This window comes from Borostomias antarcticus (genome assembly GCF_949987555.1).
Source record: "Borostomias antarcticus genome assembly, chromosome: 5".
Taxonomy (NCBI): domain Eukaryota; kingdom Metazoa; phylum Chordata; class Actinopteri; order Stomiiformes; family Stomiidae; genus Borostomias; species Borostomias antarcticus.
In genome coordinates this window covers 32,557,051-32,574,550 of record NC_140238.1, presented here as the reverse complement: position 1 = coordinate 32,574,550, position 17,500 = coordinate 32,557,051, and the positions used below count along the sequence as shown (strand labels likewise).

Here is a 17,500-nt window from a genome sequence, read left to right as displayed (position 1 = left end):
ACTAGCTACATTAGTCATAAATGTAAGGTTAATCCTAAGGGAAACATGTACAGGGACTAAGTTAGCTAACTACCTTTGAGCTAACTATAATAGTGAGCTAGTGGGGAAACTAGCTAGTTGTGACAATTAAAGGCTCAGCAAATATCCCACAAAGCAAGTGACATGACCCACTGTCAACTTCTGTAACTAGTCAAGAGTTCAGTAATTGAATTGCTTAGCTGTTAATTAGCTGTTAGCTTGTCAGCCTCTAGTAGCTAATGTAACATCTGATTAGTGCTAGCTGGCTAGGACAGCATGTAGCACACTAGTATGATCTAGCATACTAGTATGATCTAGCAAGTCACTTGGCATGGCATGTCAGCTAAGCAGACAATCTTTAGCTCATAAATCGGACTCAATTTGATTTCTAGCTCAACAACAGAGGCTAACTAGCTAGCATAACTAGCTAGCATTAGCTGAACCATCGCAGGCCAGTCATCTTACCAGAGCAGAGGTGTTGAGTAACGTGACTAAGACGTGGAGAGGAATGGCGACCAAACAGATAGTTAGCTATTGACTCACTTAGCTGTTATCCCAAAGTAAACTCAGAGGAATTGAGATGAATGCTAGATAGCGAGATGAAGTCCCAAGCTTGAGACGGAGCTTCCTCGGTCCCCAGATCAGCCTGGTGTCGCTATCACTCACTCCGCTCGTCTCCATGTTGAATGTGGTGTTTTGCTGCCATCTAGTGGTGAAACTGCGGTAGTTCTACTCGACCCCCTTATTATGTGTAGCTTCGCCCTAGATTCACGAAGCAGGAATAGGCTCTGTGCACCAGCTTCACTTCTTCCTGAAAGGAAGTGGGCATCTTTATTTCCTGTCCTATATGATTGGATTAAGTGATTAATCAGGTGTGCGCTGGGTGTACCGCACACCTGATTAATCACTTAATCCAATAGTATAGGACAGGAAATAAAGATGCCCACTTCCTTTCAGGAAGTAGTGGAGCTGGTGCACAGAGCCTATTGCGTTGACCCCCATTAATACATCCATGTTTGACCCTAACCTGGTTCCCAAGCCTTCTTACCTCATGAGGTTACTACCCAGTATTTTCTGCCCAAGTTACCCAACCTCAAGAGGTGTGAATTCATCCTTAAGGTAGTCAGGATTCGTGAATTCATCTTACAAATGTAAAAATGTGGGTCCCTTACCTAGAAATGTGAATGCTTAATCAACATCGACAATGAAAAAACGTCTTGACAATTTATTTGAGTAAAATAGACATGGTAGTCCAAGATAGAGCCTTGAAAACTAGTGTGGTTTGTATACATGGATACATTTATTATATATATATGCCGGTTATCAAACCAATACAATGGAAAGTACTGGGAGGATGATTACTTACTACTAAATCCATAAGTGGTATTAATATAACAGTAGGGGGAAAACATGCTTGAACATTTTCCATAAAAGGACAAACATTAGCAAAAATAACAAACATTATTTTTCTAAACAAATGTAAGTCGTATTCTCGTCTGCTTGCCAAGGGTGGGATTTGAACCCACGTTCGTTCGACAAGCTCTCTCGCTTGTGAGGCAGACATGCTGATAGTTGTGCCAATAAGGGCGTCCATCTTGGAAGAACTGACAGTGTTTCATTGAGCAGTGAGAGTCACCAGCTACTCTCGTGATTCACTCAGTTACGCACACATCTCTATGTTCATGTTAAACCATGTTTCTGTGTCCAAATAAAATTAATAGAAACTCCGCCTGGAGAGGAATGATAAGAGGTTGGTTATTGACAGTAGATAAATCTTCTGATCAATATCACACCTGATCACTCAGACCAGGATAACATTATCATCCAAATTATTTAAACACATTCTAATCACCTCTAACGACAGTAGAGGTGGAACGCAATTAATTACTAGGAAATTTTAGTTATTTACACGTTTGTACAAAATTAAAGATTCTCTCATTTTCCAATTGTAGTTCTAATTGTGTTCAAATGATTAGGCTGGTTGTGCCCCTGGCATTGCTAGCTCACGGGAGAATTGGCTCTGGGTTTTGTGAAAGACGAACCTGAATCTTGTATGTAAAAGTAAAGTCCCTTGCTTAAGAGCTCTGGTGAGCCACTCTAGGGCAGTAGCAAGTGTCACAGCTTTACGATAGAGCAAGGGGACATTTTAAATGAATAAAAATGCACAAAATTGTGGTCGGTTTATGAAAGCCAGTGCAGGGGACCAATCACAAGCTGTATGTTTCTTAAGAATATATGGAAGGAGACTGTATGTCTGCCTGTACTTCGATGTTCTTGAGAACCTGCCACTGTAGGAAGTTGGAATTTAGCAGGTTTATTGCTCAGAACACAAGGATATCAAGCGGGAGGTTGATGCAATAACAGAGACCAAACAATCAGCCAGTTCCTAACAGGCACGTTTTGAACGGGCACTGCAGTAGTTTGTAAAACAAAAATCCTCCTCAAATTAAAAGGGGGGGGGGGGGGGGTACAGTGTCACAACCAATTCAACATGTCACAAAAACCACGCACAGGACTCGGACGCATACACAGGCATACACACAGTCATTCTTGAATGTGTTGCATACATAGTTATTTGGCACAAAACTCTTCCCCTGATCTAAACAATTCGATCAGCAAGTACAGTCTCGAGCAGGGGGTTATCTGGTATGGATTACTAAATGAACAACATATTGTGGAAAATACAAAAACGTTTGTTCCTTTCTTGAGCTCTGGGTTGACTTAAACATGATTTGTGAGTTCTACTCAAGAATCCCCCTTTGACCCTCCCATTTAAACTGAGAGAAAATTCACAACATTATCAGCGTTAATTGCTCACTACCAAACCTTAGTGTCAGTCTTGCGCATACTTCACTGCATAATGTGCTAATACTGCTTACCTCAAAATATATACAGGTTAACTTTGCATCACAATAACAAAGCTTCTACATTCAGGCATGTTTTCCTGCACCTGAGATATTGTTCATAAGTTGCCTGCAACAAATGCTCTGGAAGCACTTTAAAACCCCACTCCATGTTGCTGCTTCGCACAAGGATCCTATCGATTACTCACACTTCACAACCAGCAGCATTTATAGGCCGCCCGAACCCTGCTGTCTGCTAGAGCGTCCCGAGCTGCACCCCCCCCCCCCCCCCCCCCCCACCGAAAGCTTTCACTCCTCCCCTTTTAAACTGAAAAACCACACAAACCAAAACTATGAGAGGACATGGTAATAATAATAATAATAAATGTGTTGCTATTGTGTTATATGATAGAAAACAAAAAACATGTCATTACATGATCCTAACGTTAGTCACTTCCTCAACCATAACCCCTAACTTGCTCAACTTGTCACCTGGTGGAAGCTGGCTATGTTAGTTCATCCCACACTAGCCTGCCCCGGGTCATGGATGAGTCAGAGCCAACCCTGCAGCTGAGGGGAGGGAGTGCTATCAGAGAGGTGGACTGGCTAACTCTGCGCCGCTGACCTGTCTTTTCCAAAGCCACCATTTTAATTCAGGGAGGAAGGATCTGGCTCAGCGCATCACGGGCGCCCTGGCCCAACTTCTCAGGGAATTTCACCACAAACTCCAGGACCATGTCTCCTCTCTTCTCAGGGCACTTGGACAGGGGAAGTCCTTCTCCCACGATGCGCTTCTTCATCCCGGGTTTGACGATGTCCCTCGACGTCACGGTGACAGTCCTGCCGTCTAACGTGGGGGTGTTGACTGTGCAGCCGCATAGCGCCTGGAAGGAAACGGGGGTGAGACAGACGGAGACATAACGTTTAGGTCGGTACACTATGCTACTGATTAAGGCTGGGTATCGATTCGAATTTCAAGAATCGATTCGTTTCCGATTCACAAGGTTCAGAATCGATTATCACGATTCGATTCGATATCGATTCAGTTAGTGTTACTAAAACCTTTTTTTTTTTTTTTTGCTGTAACCTTAATAACATGACTGCCAAGTTATGCAACACATCAATACTAGGGCTGGGTATCGATATTGATTTCCAAAAATGAATGAATCATTGAATGAATTAATGAACTATTCATTTATTCATTCATTCATTAAATAAAAGATCGATTTTGGGATTCATGAATCGATTCATAGATTTTTTTTAACCCAGCCCTACTACTGATAAATCCTGTAAGTTATGAAACATTATGTTCATCATCACACTGAACACAGGGTTGAGCAAATGGAAGAGGTTTGCATTTGTGCGATTTGTATCAGGTTTGAACCGTCTACTAAGAGACTGAAGCACTCACATCTCTGAGGGATATTTTGGCGGAGTAGATGATGTCAGAGCCCTCTCGACGGAACACCGGGTGGGGTTTGTCCTTGACCACGAACACCACGTCGGCGGGGATGTTGGTGGCCGTCTCGTCCCCCTCCCTGGGGAAGGTGATCTTGGTCCCTTCTTTCCAGCCGCGCTTGATGTCCACGGTCAGGATCTTGTCCTCGTTGCGCACGGTGCAGCCGTCCGGGTTCAGGCGCTTACGAGAGATCTTCATCTTCTTGGTGCAGCCCGAGAACACCTCCTCCAGGCTCACCTTCAGCTCGTGAACCACGGGGGGGTCCTTCTTCCTCTCGCGCCCCGCGTGGGGGCCCCCGGGTCTGGACTTGAACGACCTCTGGAACCCCCCCATGCCACCCATGCCACCCATACCCCCCATCCTGAACGCAGCGAAGGGGTCGTCAATGTCCATATCATCGTCTCCATTGCGGGGGAAGAACTGGTCGAACGGGCTGTTGCCCCCGAAGAACTCGGCGAACATGGCGTGCGGGTCTCCATGGAAGGTGTAGTTACAGTGTGAGCTGTTTGGACCTCCACCACCACCACCACCAGTCGGTCCCTTTAGACCTGGTCAGAGACATCAACAGAACATCAATGTAGTTATTCTCTACTTTATACACACCTTGGATTCAAACGTCATACTGGACAAATATTGTTAGTACAGGCCGATGTACAATATCTAGACCTGAATTGAAAAAATGCCTTTTCTGCAATGCACTTATCTAATCTGACATTGACAGGTTTATTATCTGTGGTTTCAACACAGAACACGTGAGAAAGTTCCAGCAAACTTGAGAACAGTGACCTCTGTCTCTGGGATAATTCAGTCAGTCAAATCAGACCCAAACATCTCAAACATGTTTGACATGTTAGCTACCCAACAATTACCAATACTAGACAGGTAAAAAATAAGACTGGTGACACAAGTCACGTTCTCGCGTGATGTTAACCTGCCAATGCTTGCAAGGTTAATTGATTGATTGATTGATTGATTGAATGATTGATTGATTGATTTTATTGATTTTTAAGACAGGGACAAGGTACAGTAGACATTTACCGTATAAATGCAAAAGACAACTTGAAATATCGTTACCTTCTATGTTTGACATGTTAGTTACAAACAATTATCTACCAATACTAGGCAGGTAAAAAATAGACTGGTGACACAGTAACGTTAACCTGCCAATGCTTGCAAGGTTAAATGCAAAAAAATTGAAATATCCTTACCTTCCTCTCCGTATCGGTCATATATATCTTTCTTCTTGGAGTCACTCAGGACATCATAGGCCTCTGCGATCTCTTTGAATCTGTCCTCGGCTCCGGCTGACTTGTTCTTGTCGGGGTGATACCGCAGGGCCTGTTTACGATACGCCTTCTTAACCTCATCCTCAGACGCCCCCTTCTGGATACCCAACACTTTATAGTAGTCTTTACCCATTACAAGTATCTAGTTGTTCAGATTCATAAAAGCATCGTTTAACTGTCAGTTAAACCAAGTTGTAGAAGAGTCCTGGCTTGGGTTGGCTGACGTCGCACAGCTGCCACAACTCAGCTTGTCAAAGTCCTTTGCTATTCTGCCTAGCAACTAAGAAGGTCAAACGTCACAATTTCAGTTGGAGGAATTGTTCGAAGATAGTATTCGTAACGAACCACTCCGCTAAATTGGTAAGTAACGAAGCTAAAATACGTGTTAGACAGCGTCGCAAACCGTGCAGAGAAACTTCTGGAACAGGGTCGGCTCCTGATGTTGTGATGACATCACGTTTCACGTTTCCTCTCGTAGCCCCGCCCATTTTCTACGTCAACCTGTCACGTTCCCACGTTTTTTCGACAGGCTGCAGAAGACAATACTGCCTCAAGTAAATGGGTTTAATAGTGTGGTAAAGAAATCTGTGTAAACAATTGTTGATTATGATTCAAAATGGTGGGTCTTTGACGTTTTATTAACTGAACAGACAGAGAATTTGTAGTGAGGCTGGACAACCACACGGGGGCAGCATTGTATTCTCTTAAATACTGTACACGGATCACGTCAAGAGGCCCTTGGGCACACTTGGATCTTACCAATCCCTGTAGGCTATCCATTACCTTAAACAAAAAAACATAAAAGAGTCAATTAAGATTAAAATAGATAATCATTTATAGCTCAAATCCCAGGTGACGGTGCAGTTTCACTTTTCTAACACAAGTAGCCGTGCTTTTACTGTGGCATAGTAGAAATAGTAATGCACATAGCATGGAACAAATAAACAACAAACAACTTAAATGGTCATACTGTGGATTTGCACAGCACACTGTGATGAGGCACACACACACACACACACACACAATGACAGTTTTCTCTGCTCTTCACCCATCCTGTCGTCCTTCCCCCAAGGGCAACCGGGAGCCGACAGTAGGCAGCGTGTGGGGGACGCGCCCGGGGCCGAACCAAGTGCTCCTGCCTGTCTGTCTTCGCCAGGGATGGACGGTGTGAGTGATCTGTTCTTCTGTAATTCTACAATAATTTGTAAATCAAGAGAGCTGGTAGACCTTTGAGGGGTCAAAGATGCATTTATGGTAGCCTACAGTCTGTCAGAATTCTCCCCTACAACGTAAACTATCCAGCAGATACTCGCATAATAAGACACAGCAAGAGCCAGTCCATATTATGGAAAAGGTTGATACAGTAGCCTACATTAACCCTAACCCACATTTTACAATATCCTTTGGCTATGTTCTGACCAAAAACACCAAATTATAAGATACCCAACACCCGTTTATAAGAAGATACATAGTTTATTCTTGTAGCAGGCCTATCTGACCCAGACATACAGAAAAGGTAGGATGCATAGTGTAAAAACCCTATGAGGTAGCCTACATGTAGAGTATAATGTATTTATTATTTTCTTTATTATCTATGTAAGGTAGTGGCCACTTTGATTGTAAAGATAGGGTAGGGTGTAAGAAGCATATATTGTAAGCAACACAACACTCACGCAAGCTCTCTAAGAGTCTTCAATCAATCAATCAATCAACCAATCAATCAATCAATCAATCAATCAATCAATCAATCAAAGCTTTATTCGTATAGCGCATTTCATACCCAGAGGCAACACAACGCGCTTTACAGAGAACAAGGGAGGTGGGCATACGACCCACCCCTACATATTCCAGAGGGAAGCAAAAAAACAGTAATCACCCGGGGGCCAGATAAGTGAGCTGTAAAAATTCTTCCCTGACCCCTCTCAACAAGGCGATCGAGCAAGCTCCAGGGTTTGTCTACCGGCTAAGAACATTTATAAAGCAATACATTACATTAAATTACATTTCAGAGTAAGAGAGGCTAAAAAAGCATCATAGGAGAGACATGGCAAATACTGGTGTGTGTTTGCTATGGCCCAGGCCTAAAACTGGAAGTGGGCTGGTGTATGTCTGTGTGTACGTGTGTGTGTGTTAACTAAATGCTACGACATCCACAGCAGACACAGGGGTATCTATCTGTCTTGTATATCTTTGTCCTATAACGCCCGTGGGTCTCTGCGTGATCCTTTGTAGCATGTCACTGGGTGGCCCCACCTGATTATAAATAGCTTATAGAATACAGATATGCTGTCGGGGTGTGTTGACGAGGTGACACTCTGTCAAGGATGAAGGGGAGTCTTTGTAAAGGAAACCTTCATGACCGACTTCTCCTCACCCTCCCGACGTACAGCCACGCTCTCCCTGCGCTCACGCACCCCGAGAATAGAACGGTTATTGGGGGATAAAAAAGATGGCAGCCCCCGGGCTGTTGTCGTACAACAATACGCCCTGGAAATAAAAACACAAGTGTTTGTCTTCGTTCTTGAGGTCACATAGGGAGAGAAAAAAACCACAGTGTCACAGGTGGTCTGGGGGAGGGGAGTGTGTTGGTATGTGGGGCTTGTCTTTCATCCCGTGGGCTCAGGCTCATGGGCGGTCCGGTGTGTGGTTGAGGAGCACATCTATGAAGAGACGTGTCTTGGGCCGTCTGAAGGGGGCTCTGTCGCCGGGTAGAGTTAGTGGCTCACCGAGGGTCCCCACTAATGCAGAGCAAAGCAGACGGCTTATATTTAGCCGTGTGAATGGCGTGCTATGGATTATGTCTTGGGGCTCTCGGGTTTCGTCTTCAGTGGGTTTCGGGGTGCGGATGGGGGGTCGCGGTTTGGCGACAGATCTTCAGGTGAGGAGGTGGTTGACATCTCATTCTCTGTCCATCTCTCCATCTGTGATGTACTTCTCACTCATTCTCTATCTCCCTTCCTTCCCCTCTCTCTCTCTCTCTCTCTCTCACACACACACACACGCACACACACACACACACACAGAGCAAAAGAGTGTTTATGGTCTCACAGCTTTCTCAATCTTCTTTGAGAAGTGAAAGGCTATTTGGAGGGTGCAGATTGTGAGATAGGTGTCCCAGGAGAACATAGCAGGTACTATTGGACCACACTTGGACAACGGCGGGTGTCCTGGTAACTGTCTCTCACCCAACACCGGTGGAGGGCTGAAGATAGCGACTAGTAGCCTACTACCATCCCATCTGTGCAGAGGCTCGTTGAAGACTGAAGACATGGATGCACTGGCTTTAGAAGCGAAGGGAGCAAACGCTGAGGGAGAGAAAAAGTCTGCACCGAGACCAAGACCAAAACCCCCCAAAAAAGCCAAAAGAATCGTTTACTTTGAGGTGGAGGTCTTAGACGCCAAGACAAAGGAGAAGCTACTTCTCCTGGACAAGGTGAGAGTTCGCATGTGAATTAGTCTGTGATACCATCACAATTTATGTCTTGGAGAGTGTTTCCAGTTAGAACTGTCAGTAAATAACGCATAATAACTGTAATGTTATGTCCGTGACCGTGAGCATTCTCTCACCTCTCTGTTAACGTCTCTATAATTATTTTGAAGCAGTTCTAGGCTACAGTAAGTCTTGGCTCTTGGCTCATGGACCAAAAATAGCTCAAGGCTGCGGCGTGCATACTGAAGTCAGAGGAAACTTGTTTGCTTTAGCCCAAGGACTACCGAGTCATCGTTTTAACCAGAGGTCTTATTTTACAGCTAATCATCCACTCCACAGATGGCACGGCTATGCATGGCCATTATCAGTCCGATTCTCATGAGGTAGTGTTGTATTTATGAGGTGAAAATACCCACTGATCATAGGCCTACAGGAATCTTCTGCGCTAGCGACGTGTGAGCTGTGGGTTTTGCCGCCACTGGGCCAAGACATAGATTAGCCTACTGAAGCACAAGTGCTGAGTGGGTCGTGTGAATGAGACCAGTAATGCAGAAGCATTCATAAATCACAGCTGAGATAACAGAGGGTCACACGTCTTAAACATTCCTCAAGGCACTGAAGCAAGACACTGAAATAGATACTAGTCAATAACCACAGTAAAGTGTGTATTCTATTTCACAGCAAGATAATCATTTGCTTATGAAACGTGTCTAATAGGAATATGAAACCATGTGAATTGGAGGAATGAAAGAAAAGTTCTAGTTGTTGTTTTTTTTCTGTGGTTGAGAGACTTTCATTCTCCATAGGTGGAGCCAACTGCTACGGTTTTGGATATAAAGGCTTTGATTCACCAATCAAGTGAGTGTCCGTTTGCACTACATACAACCCCACTGGCTTCTGCCTATTCCTGAACTGTACACACAGAGTAAAGAGTTCTGTTTTGTCAGATCCCAAGTGGTATCCAGCGAGACAGTCCTTACGCCTGGACCCTAGTAAGTCTATCTTAAAATGTTCTTCTTTAAATTCTCTTTATTAGTGGGGCTTAAGTGAGCAATTGCTGTGTTAAACTAGGACTGGGTTGAATTTCAAATGATTCAGAATCGATTCATGAATCCCAAAATCGATCTTTTATTTAATGAATGAATGAATAAATGAATAGTTCATTCATTTATTCAATGATTCATTCATTCATTCATTTTTGGAAATCAGTATCGATACCCAGCCGTAGTATTGATGTGTTGCCTAACTTGGCAGTCATGTAATTAAGGTTACAGCCTAAAAAAACTGGTTTTAGTAACACTAACTGAATTGATATTGAATCGAATCGTGATAATTGATTCTGAAGCTTGTGAATCGGAATCGATTCTTGAAATTCGAATCGATTCCCAGCCCTAGAGACTACTACTGTAGAGTGACAGAGAACGGTGTATTGAATGGTTCTCTGACAGTGAGAATGTTCTTTGTTATGTTCCACAGAGGCCAAATGTCTGAAGGATGATGAGATTCTACAAACACTTCCTGTTGGAACCACAGCCTGCTTCTACTTCCGTGACCTGGGAGCCCAGGTCGCCTGGGGAACCGTGAGCTCACACACACACACACACACACACACACACACACACACACACACGCACACACAGGCATGCACACACCCACCTACAGTATGTCAACTTGTATGTTTAAATATACACCGGCACACTCACTCACTCAATCACCCTCAGTCTTGTGTATAAATACACCCCCACACTGACAGAGAGATGCACCGCGGCGCAGGTCACTTTCCTGTCCCCTCCTGGACTCGCTGTCCCCTGTCCTGGGAACACATAATCTCATGGCCCCATGGCCTCCACAGTGTTTATCCCTACAACCTCTGGTTCACCTTTCTCTGGCATAGCCTCTTCTCCTAGCCTCACTCACTCAGCCTCTACGGCCTCTACCCCCCCCCCCTCCCGCCCTCCGCCTCCTACCCCTCTCTCCTACCCCTCTCTCCTACCCCTCTCTCCTACCCCCTGGCCTCAGTACAGCGGATACGGAAAGTTGAGGGCAGTGTGAGGGACGAGAGAGGGGGGGGTTGAGAAGGACAGGCTGTTTTGGCACCAGAAGAGAGATCTACAGTTGCTAAGAGATCAACAGTTGCTATCAGTCACCCGGGGGTTCGGGGTCGGGAGAGGTGCTGACTCAGAGATCCATTTCATCACGACATGACCGTCAGCTAAGCTGCTCGTGCGTATCCCTGTCGGGGTGATAGTGTGGCGTTCCCTCTCCCATTAGCTCGCTAGCTAGCTGAATCATAAGTGCGCATGACAAATTGTGTTCAAGGTCATGTAGGACAAATGTCAGTTCAGGTATCTTTACCCTACAGCGTGAGCAAATTGAACTGGTTGACTCCTATAAGTATCTGGGTATTTGGTTAGATAGTAGAATATAATTTCAGCCACGTGTGGAGCACCTCACAAAATCTTTGAGGTGTAAAATTGGTTTCGTGTTCAGGAATAAGTCCTGTTTTTCCACTCACACCAAGAAAACTATTGTACAATCTTTAGTAATGCCTGTGTTTGATTATGGTGACACCCTGTACATGCATGCCGCAAATACCACCTTTATCACTGGTTGTGGGTTCCACACCCATCACTGTGACCTGTACAAATTAGTGAATTGGCCTTCCCTCTCAATTCGTAGAGAACAACATTGTCTTTTATTTATCTTTCAAGCCCTGTCTGGAAAGGTACCACCTTATCTGTCTTCACCTTTGAACACCAGAGACATTACTAATCAAACTCGATCCCAATCCTGTATTAGACTACAGATTCCGCTCTAAATTAGGTGAGACTGCCTTTCACTTCTACGCCCCGGATAAATGGAATAGGTTGCAGGACTCCCTTAAGTTGGACACTCTCACCTCTGTGAAAGAGTTTAAAATTCTCTACTTTACAGTGTTGTATTGTATATTATCTTATTTTATTCATTTTTCTGTACATGTTTTTTGTAGTCAGGGCGACATTGAAAATGAGAGCATTGCTCTCAATTGTCTTCCTTGATTAAATAAAGGTCTCAATCAAACAATCAATCAATGTGTATGAAATGCGTTATACAAATAAAGTTTGATTTGATAACTACACACGACGCCCACCGGTGTGCCCTTCTTCTTCTTCTTCTCCTCCATCTCCCCACTCAGGTCTTCCTGACGGAATGTGCCGGACCGCTGCTCATCTACCTGATGTTCTACTTCCGCCTACCGTTCATCTACACGCCGAAGAACGACTTCACCAGCAGCCAGCACTGGGTGGTACAGTGAGTGTCACGTTACACGTTAATGAGCAAAGTGCGCAGTGAACCTGTCGTCCCCCACCCGTGATGCATGTCATCGGCATGTACGGTTGCTTAAAGACGCACAGAAACGGACGTTTGAGATCATCTTACTTCTGTAGTTTGACGTATTTCCGACGCAAACAAGCTATGAGGGTGGGACATATGTTTAGAGGAATTTGATTGGAACATTGACAAGTGGACGGGTTTTAAGAACTTTAGACAGATTCGATAGAAGGATAGCGTTGATTGACGGGTGGATGTCGTGAGATTATTGGCCTAAAATCTAAGGTACCTGTTGTCGTCATTGTACGTGACCTACCGTTTTCCAGGAAGTAAGAAATTATATACTTTGAAATAAGATTACAACAAAAGTAGAATTTTGTCATTTTTTTGACATACATCGTTGAATAGGTGAACACTATGACCAATTATTTGAACTAAAATGGGACAGAGTGCTTTTTTTTTATTTCAGTGCGACTTTAAATGTGTAAGTGGAGTGGGCTTTTCTAGTTTAGACGTATCTATGGAGCTGACATATAAGCCCATCATATTTTTTGTTCGGTCTAAAATGTAAGCATTTATCATTTATTCCCCTTTTGTGCCAGGGAAACAAAGAAAAAATGACTTAACTGTTTTAACGTTTTTCAGCCATTCTTCACATTATCTTTGAATGAACACTCATAGAGCACTCATAGGAAATTTATGAAACAATCTTCTTTCACGTGACAAAGAGTATTTTTGTGAAAAATAACAGTTTCACTGTTGTTTTTAATGTAACCACAGATTATTTTGAACTGATCTTTTATTGAAGTAATTTACAGCAGAGCGTTTTGGAAAATGTGTCAATTTTTGAGTTGATTATTATGTTCCACTTCAGTGCTTTTGTGAATGTAGCCAGGTTGAGTGGCACGCCCTGGTTGTCACAGATCTCCTCCCCCTTGGCAAGCGGTTTTGCTGGGTTGGTTGCTCAAGCAAGGTTGGGGCTCCACTAAGGCCCGCCTCCACAGCGATCTATCAGGTGGCCGAGGTTCTGTTTATGCTTCTAAGAATATAGTCTGATAGAAATGTTGGTAATGTTCAATATTTCTTATAGCTTATGTGACGGCAGCTCTGTTAGCGGTAGCTGGTGAGTGAGGTTGCGGGGGTGCTAGCAGGGAAGTAGCATCTTTGTTTAGCATCACAATTTACTCACTACTTTCTTCGCTTCGGAGGGAATATGACGTGAGCTTCCTCCACGAGCGAAATAAATCCAAAACGTGACAGGAAGTGTGGTTGTGAGGGTTAATAATGCATCTCCCGTCATCGCTGGACGCCCTTAGCCGTCTCAGGACAGTCCAAAGCTTCAGGCTGCATCAGTATTGGCCGTCACTCAAAAGTGGTTCACGGCAATTAGTTGTCATTGGAAATAGAACCAGGGGGTTGACAGCATCTTATGTCCATCGGTGTGTGCGATCTCAGGGAGTGAGCACGGACCTCCACAGCGCCCAGAGGATTAGCAGTGTCATGGATGCCAAACAGTGTCCAGTTTCCAAAATGTGTCTGTGTGATGTAATCAGACTCTGGTTGATTACTGGGCTAGCTTAAAAATGCAAGTGAAGTTTGCGATCATAGTAGCTCTGTCCATGGAAAAAAAATAATTTTACTTAGTAGTATTTATTAAGTTTGGGAACAATCCAGCCTGAACTAGCATTAATGCTTCCCAGAAAGGGCTGCTGTGCGTTGACTCAACCTCACACATTCCCCACCTAACTCTTGTGCATGACTCTTTCAGAGTTGCTAAACATTATATGACCTAGCCATACTCTCAATTTGATCTATCCAACATGATTGAACTATCTAAATAACAGTCATCTGATATATGTTGAGAAGCATAACGACTAATGATCATTTCACCCACAATGCACCTAACCTCGATACTATCCTATGAGAATCCTAATATTTAGAAAAAGCACCTAAAGAGCAACAAAACACCTCAAGATGACCTCTGAACTGCAGGATTTAGAAAGTAGACAGCTCCTGAGTAGAATAGACTGTAGGCCTACTTTTACTGAGACACCGTCTTACCATTGTCTGCGTTGTGTTCAACATTTCGACCCATGTTAAGGGCTCGCCCCGGGGGCGGGATCCATGTTCGATAAGCTGTCCCGCTTGGGAGGCGGGCGCGCTGACAGTTGCGCCAATAGGGACGTCCCTCTTGGAGTAACTGTCAGTTTCACCGGCTATTCAACGTTTCACTCGGTTATACAATCATCGTTTTGTTGTTGTTGTTGTTTTGATGTGTGGTTATTCTGAGGGGATTTCTGGCAGAGTAAGCAGGGGGTTAAGCAGGGGGTCGTAGGTCAGCTGTTATTATCTGTGTGGTTAGAGTCAGGAGCCAGCTGGCCTCCTGGGGATTATTCAGGTTATATCTTATCTTATTTCTTATCTTAAATGGGGAGATATTCATCTCATATCCCCATTTTCATTATGAGCGTAATAAAGAACAGTGACCTTCCCTCCGGTCCAGCCTGGCCTGCATGTGTCACTCCTTCCACTATGTGAAGAGGATCATGGAGACGCTGTTCGTCCACCGGATCTCCCACGGAACCATGCCTCTGAGGAACATCTTCAAGAACTGTGGCTACTACTGGTTCTTTGCAGCGTGGATGGCCTACTACATCAACCATCCTCTGTATACGCCGCCCTGTAAGTCCTGGCTTCTGCATTCTTTCACTCGGTCTCGTGTTCTCCCGACGGCGCATTTCACCCGTCTATCTGCTTACAGACTACGGAAAACAGCAGGTGAAGACGGCGCTCGTTACTTTCTTGGTAAGTCCGAGTTCTAACTGCTTGGTTTTGTTTTCCGCCTTGTGATTGGCTCTTCAGTGTCTTGTCACGGGGGTAAGTTGTCACCCTGGTCATATCTCCAGAACTAGAGGTCGCTATATATAAAAATCTATGCAACTCACTGTTCTGAAGTCAATCAGCTCTTGACATTTTTCAACCATAAAAGTAAAATAAAAATCAACTGCACTATTTTTGTAATACAAGTTTGCTAAGTATGTTCAATTATATTATGTTTGCACAGAATATAGGAGAGAAAATGTGTATTTTGATGCCTAAACCAAAGTCCTGTACTAAAGCTAGCTTGAGTTATAGCTAGCAATAGCACACGTCACTCTGGGGCCAGTTGTCTCAGTGCTCTTGGGGAAGTCGTCACTATCTTCCCCAGCATCTGTGCATATGACAAGTTGCCCCAGTGTAGGCCTACATTACAGTAAAGTCATAGTTCTGGGTTATTTTTTGTAATTTGTTATTCATTTACACTTGTTTTTCTAGTAAGTCTAGTGCATTTTGGTCTGCCCAGACTCATTATCAATCTGTCTTGCCCAGGGTCGACTATTTGTTATTTGTTCATTTATTTACTCACATGGGTGGTTCCTGTTTTTACATGCTCTGACACTGATGAAGCCCTGGTATTGACACATCTGTCTGAATAAACCAGACTTGTAACTGTAGAAATGTCTGTCATTCCCTATCTATCCATCCAGTTCTGTCAGCTGGGTAGCTTCTCCATCCACGTGGCTCTGCGCAACCTCAAACCTCCGGGTGAGCAGTGCACGCGCATGCGCACGCAGTGTTTTACCAGAGCTCGAGCCGGGTGGAAGTTGGAATTCTCACGAACGTTCTGTTCCAGGTTCCAAGATCAAAAGGATCCCATACCCAACTAGGAATCCATTCACATGGATATTCACTTTGGTTTCTTGCCCAAACTATACATATGAGGTGAGACACTGTTAAGGTCGTGAGATGTCGAGTTTAAGCAACCAAACTTGCGCTTTTGAGCTATTTTGATTGGATACAGTGTGTAACTCAGGTGTTTCCTGGGGAAAGGGGGTTGTGACGAGCTAATGCTGCCATCTGCTGGTGACAGGAAGTATCTCCTTGTCTTTCAGGTGGGGTCCTGGTTGGGCTTCACAGTGATGACCCAGTGTGTGCCGGTGGCTTTCTTCACCATCATCGGCTTCATCCAGATGACGATGTGGGCCAGAGGCAAGCACCGCGGCTACCTAAAGGAGTTCCGTGACTACCCTACCCTGAGGTCCCCTATTCTGCCCTTCATTCTGTAGACTGGTCACCACACACACACACACACACACACACACGCATACACACACGCACACACACACACACACCAGTCAGGATCTCTGAATGGACAGGGTGGTTAGGATCGTTGGAACATCCCTGTCGAGTGACTCGATTGGCTATACTGACAATCCCTGCTCTGCCAAGCTTGAAGACCATTCAGAGACTTAAATGCAGATGAGTCTTAATCTGATAACGTGTTCTATGTAGTTGCTGTTGAGGTGCTCATGGGTAAAAATCAAATGTCTTTCCACTTCTTACCCACTACAGTGACGTGTGGACTGTTGAATTTTCAGAATATTTTTTGTGTCTGTTTCTGCTGTGTGGATGTTAGACGATTTGCATTTCTCTAATCCCTGGTGTTTTAAAAGTACTAATGCGAGTCTGTGTTTTAGCGTTAATAAATGGCACATACGAGGAAAACGTGAGCGTGTCAGTGATCTGGGGCGTTGCTTTACATCATTTAACAGCTAAGTTTCATCTAACAGCTGAAGGGTGACACTGATAGTTGGGTTTCAGACAGTAATACATTGAAATATTTATTGTCCTGAAGCTAACTATAGACACAGAGGTAATAAATATGCTACAAGAAATTAAAAAAGAGACAGGAGCTTTATTTTTGACCCTGGAAGCAGTGCTGACATTATCATTAACAACGAGACATGAAGCCGGTACGGATGCAGTCGAGTGTATTATGGAATGTTAGTTAATGGTGGCTGATTTAACTACAGAGAAGCCACACAGTTAAATGCTAGCACTAAACCACATGGGGTACATTTTTAATCTGTGTTGTCAAAGGACTGTATCGAGTTTGTAAACAGAATTATCTACAGAATTACAAGAACACTTCCCTAATATAGGCCGATTGATTTTTTCATTTCCCCTTAAAAATAAAACAATGCATTTTTCCTCCTAAAAACCGAGGCAAGCAGAACGGTTTACTTTGAAAGCGTGTGGTTGAGAGATAAATTCAACATTTAAAAGTAAAATGAGACGAACTCGGAAAAAAAAGATACACACTCCATATTCT

The 17,500-nt window shown here is 44.0% G+C and overlaps 3 protein-coding genes across 3 annotated transcripts in view; 1 reads left to right on the top strand and 2 right to left on the bottom strand.

The window, feature by feature from the left end:
* Nucleotides 1–644, bottom strand: part of LOC311308763 (PDZ domain-containing protein GIPC1-like) — a 4,813-nt gene extending 4,169 nt beyond the window's left edge. The window contains exon 1 of the mRNA XM_084437798.1: nucleotides 484–644. The gene's annotated coding sequence lies outside the window, so the exon portion shown is untranslated. The remainder of the gene's footprint in view (nucleotides 1–483) is intronic.
* A 585-nt stretch (nucleotides 645–1,229) lies between these two features.
* dnajb1a (DnaJ heat shock protein family (Hsp40) member B1a) lies at nucleotides 1,230–5,998 on the bottom strand. The gene is made up of 3 exons (XM_084437709.1): nucleotides 5,529–5,998; nucleotides 4,273–4,868; nucleotides 1,230–3,745 (listed from the first exon to the last, which is right to left on the bottom strand). Exons 1-3 carry the CDS (start codon nucleotides 5,737–5,739, stop codon nucleotides 3,515–3,517), a joined length of 1,038 nt encoding a protein of 345 aa, XP_084293835.1. The 5' UTR covers nucleotides 5,740–5,998; the 3' UTR covers nucleotides 1,230–3,514.
* A 2,876-nt stretch (nucleotides 5,999–8,874) lies between these two features.
* On the top strand, nucleotides 8,875–16,454 carry tecra (trans-2,3-enoyl-CoA reductase a; the record flags this gene model as incomplete). Its single annotated transcript, XM_084438787.1, has 10 exons — nucleotides 8,875–9,039; nucleotides 9,843–9,894; nucleotides 9,984–10,028; nucleotides 10,513–10,616; nucleotides 12,212–12,327; nucleotides 14,852–15,030; nucleotides 15,110–15,153; nucleotides 15,876–15,933; nucleotides 16,022–16,110; nucleotides 16,281–16,454. The coding sequence occupies 10 exons, from the start codon at nucleotides 8,875–8,877 to the stop codon at nucleotides 16,452–16,454; spliced, it is 1,026 nt and encodes a 341-aa protein (XP_084294913.1).
* Nucleotides 16,455–17,500: the final 1,046 nt, after the last annotated feature.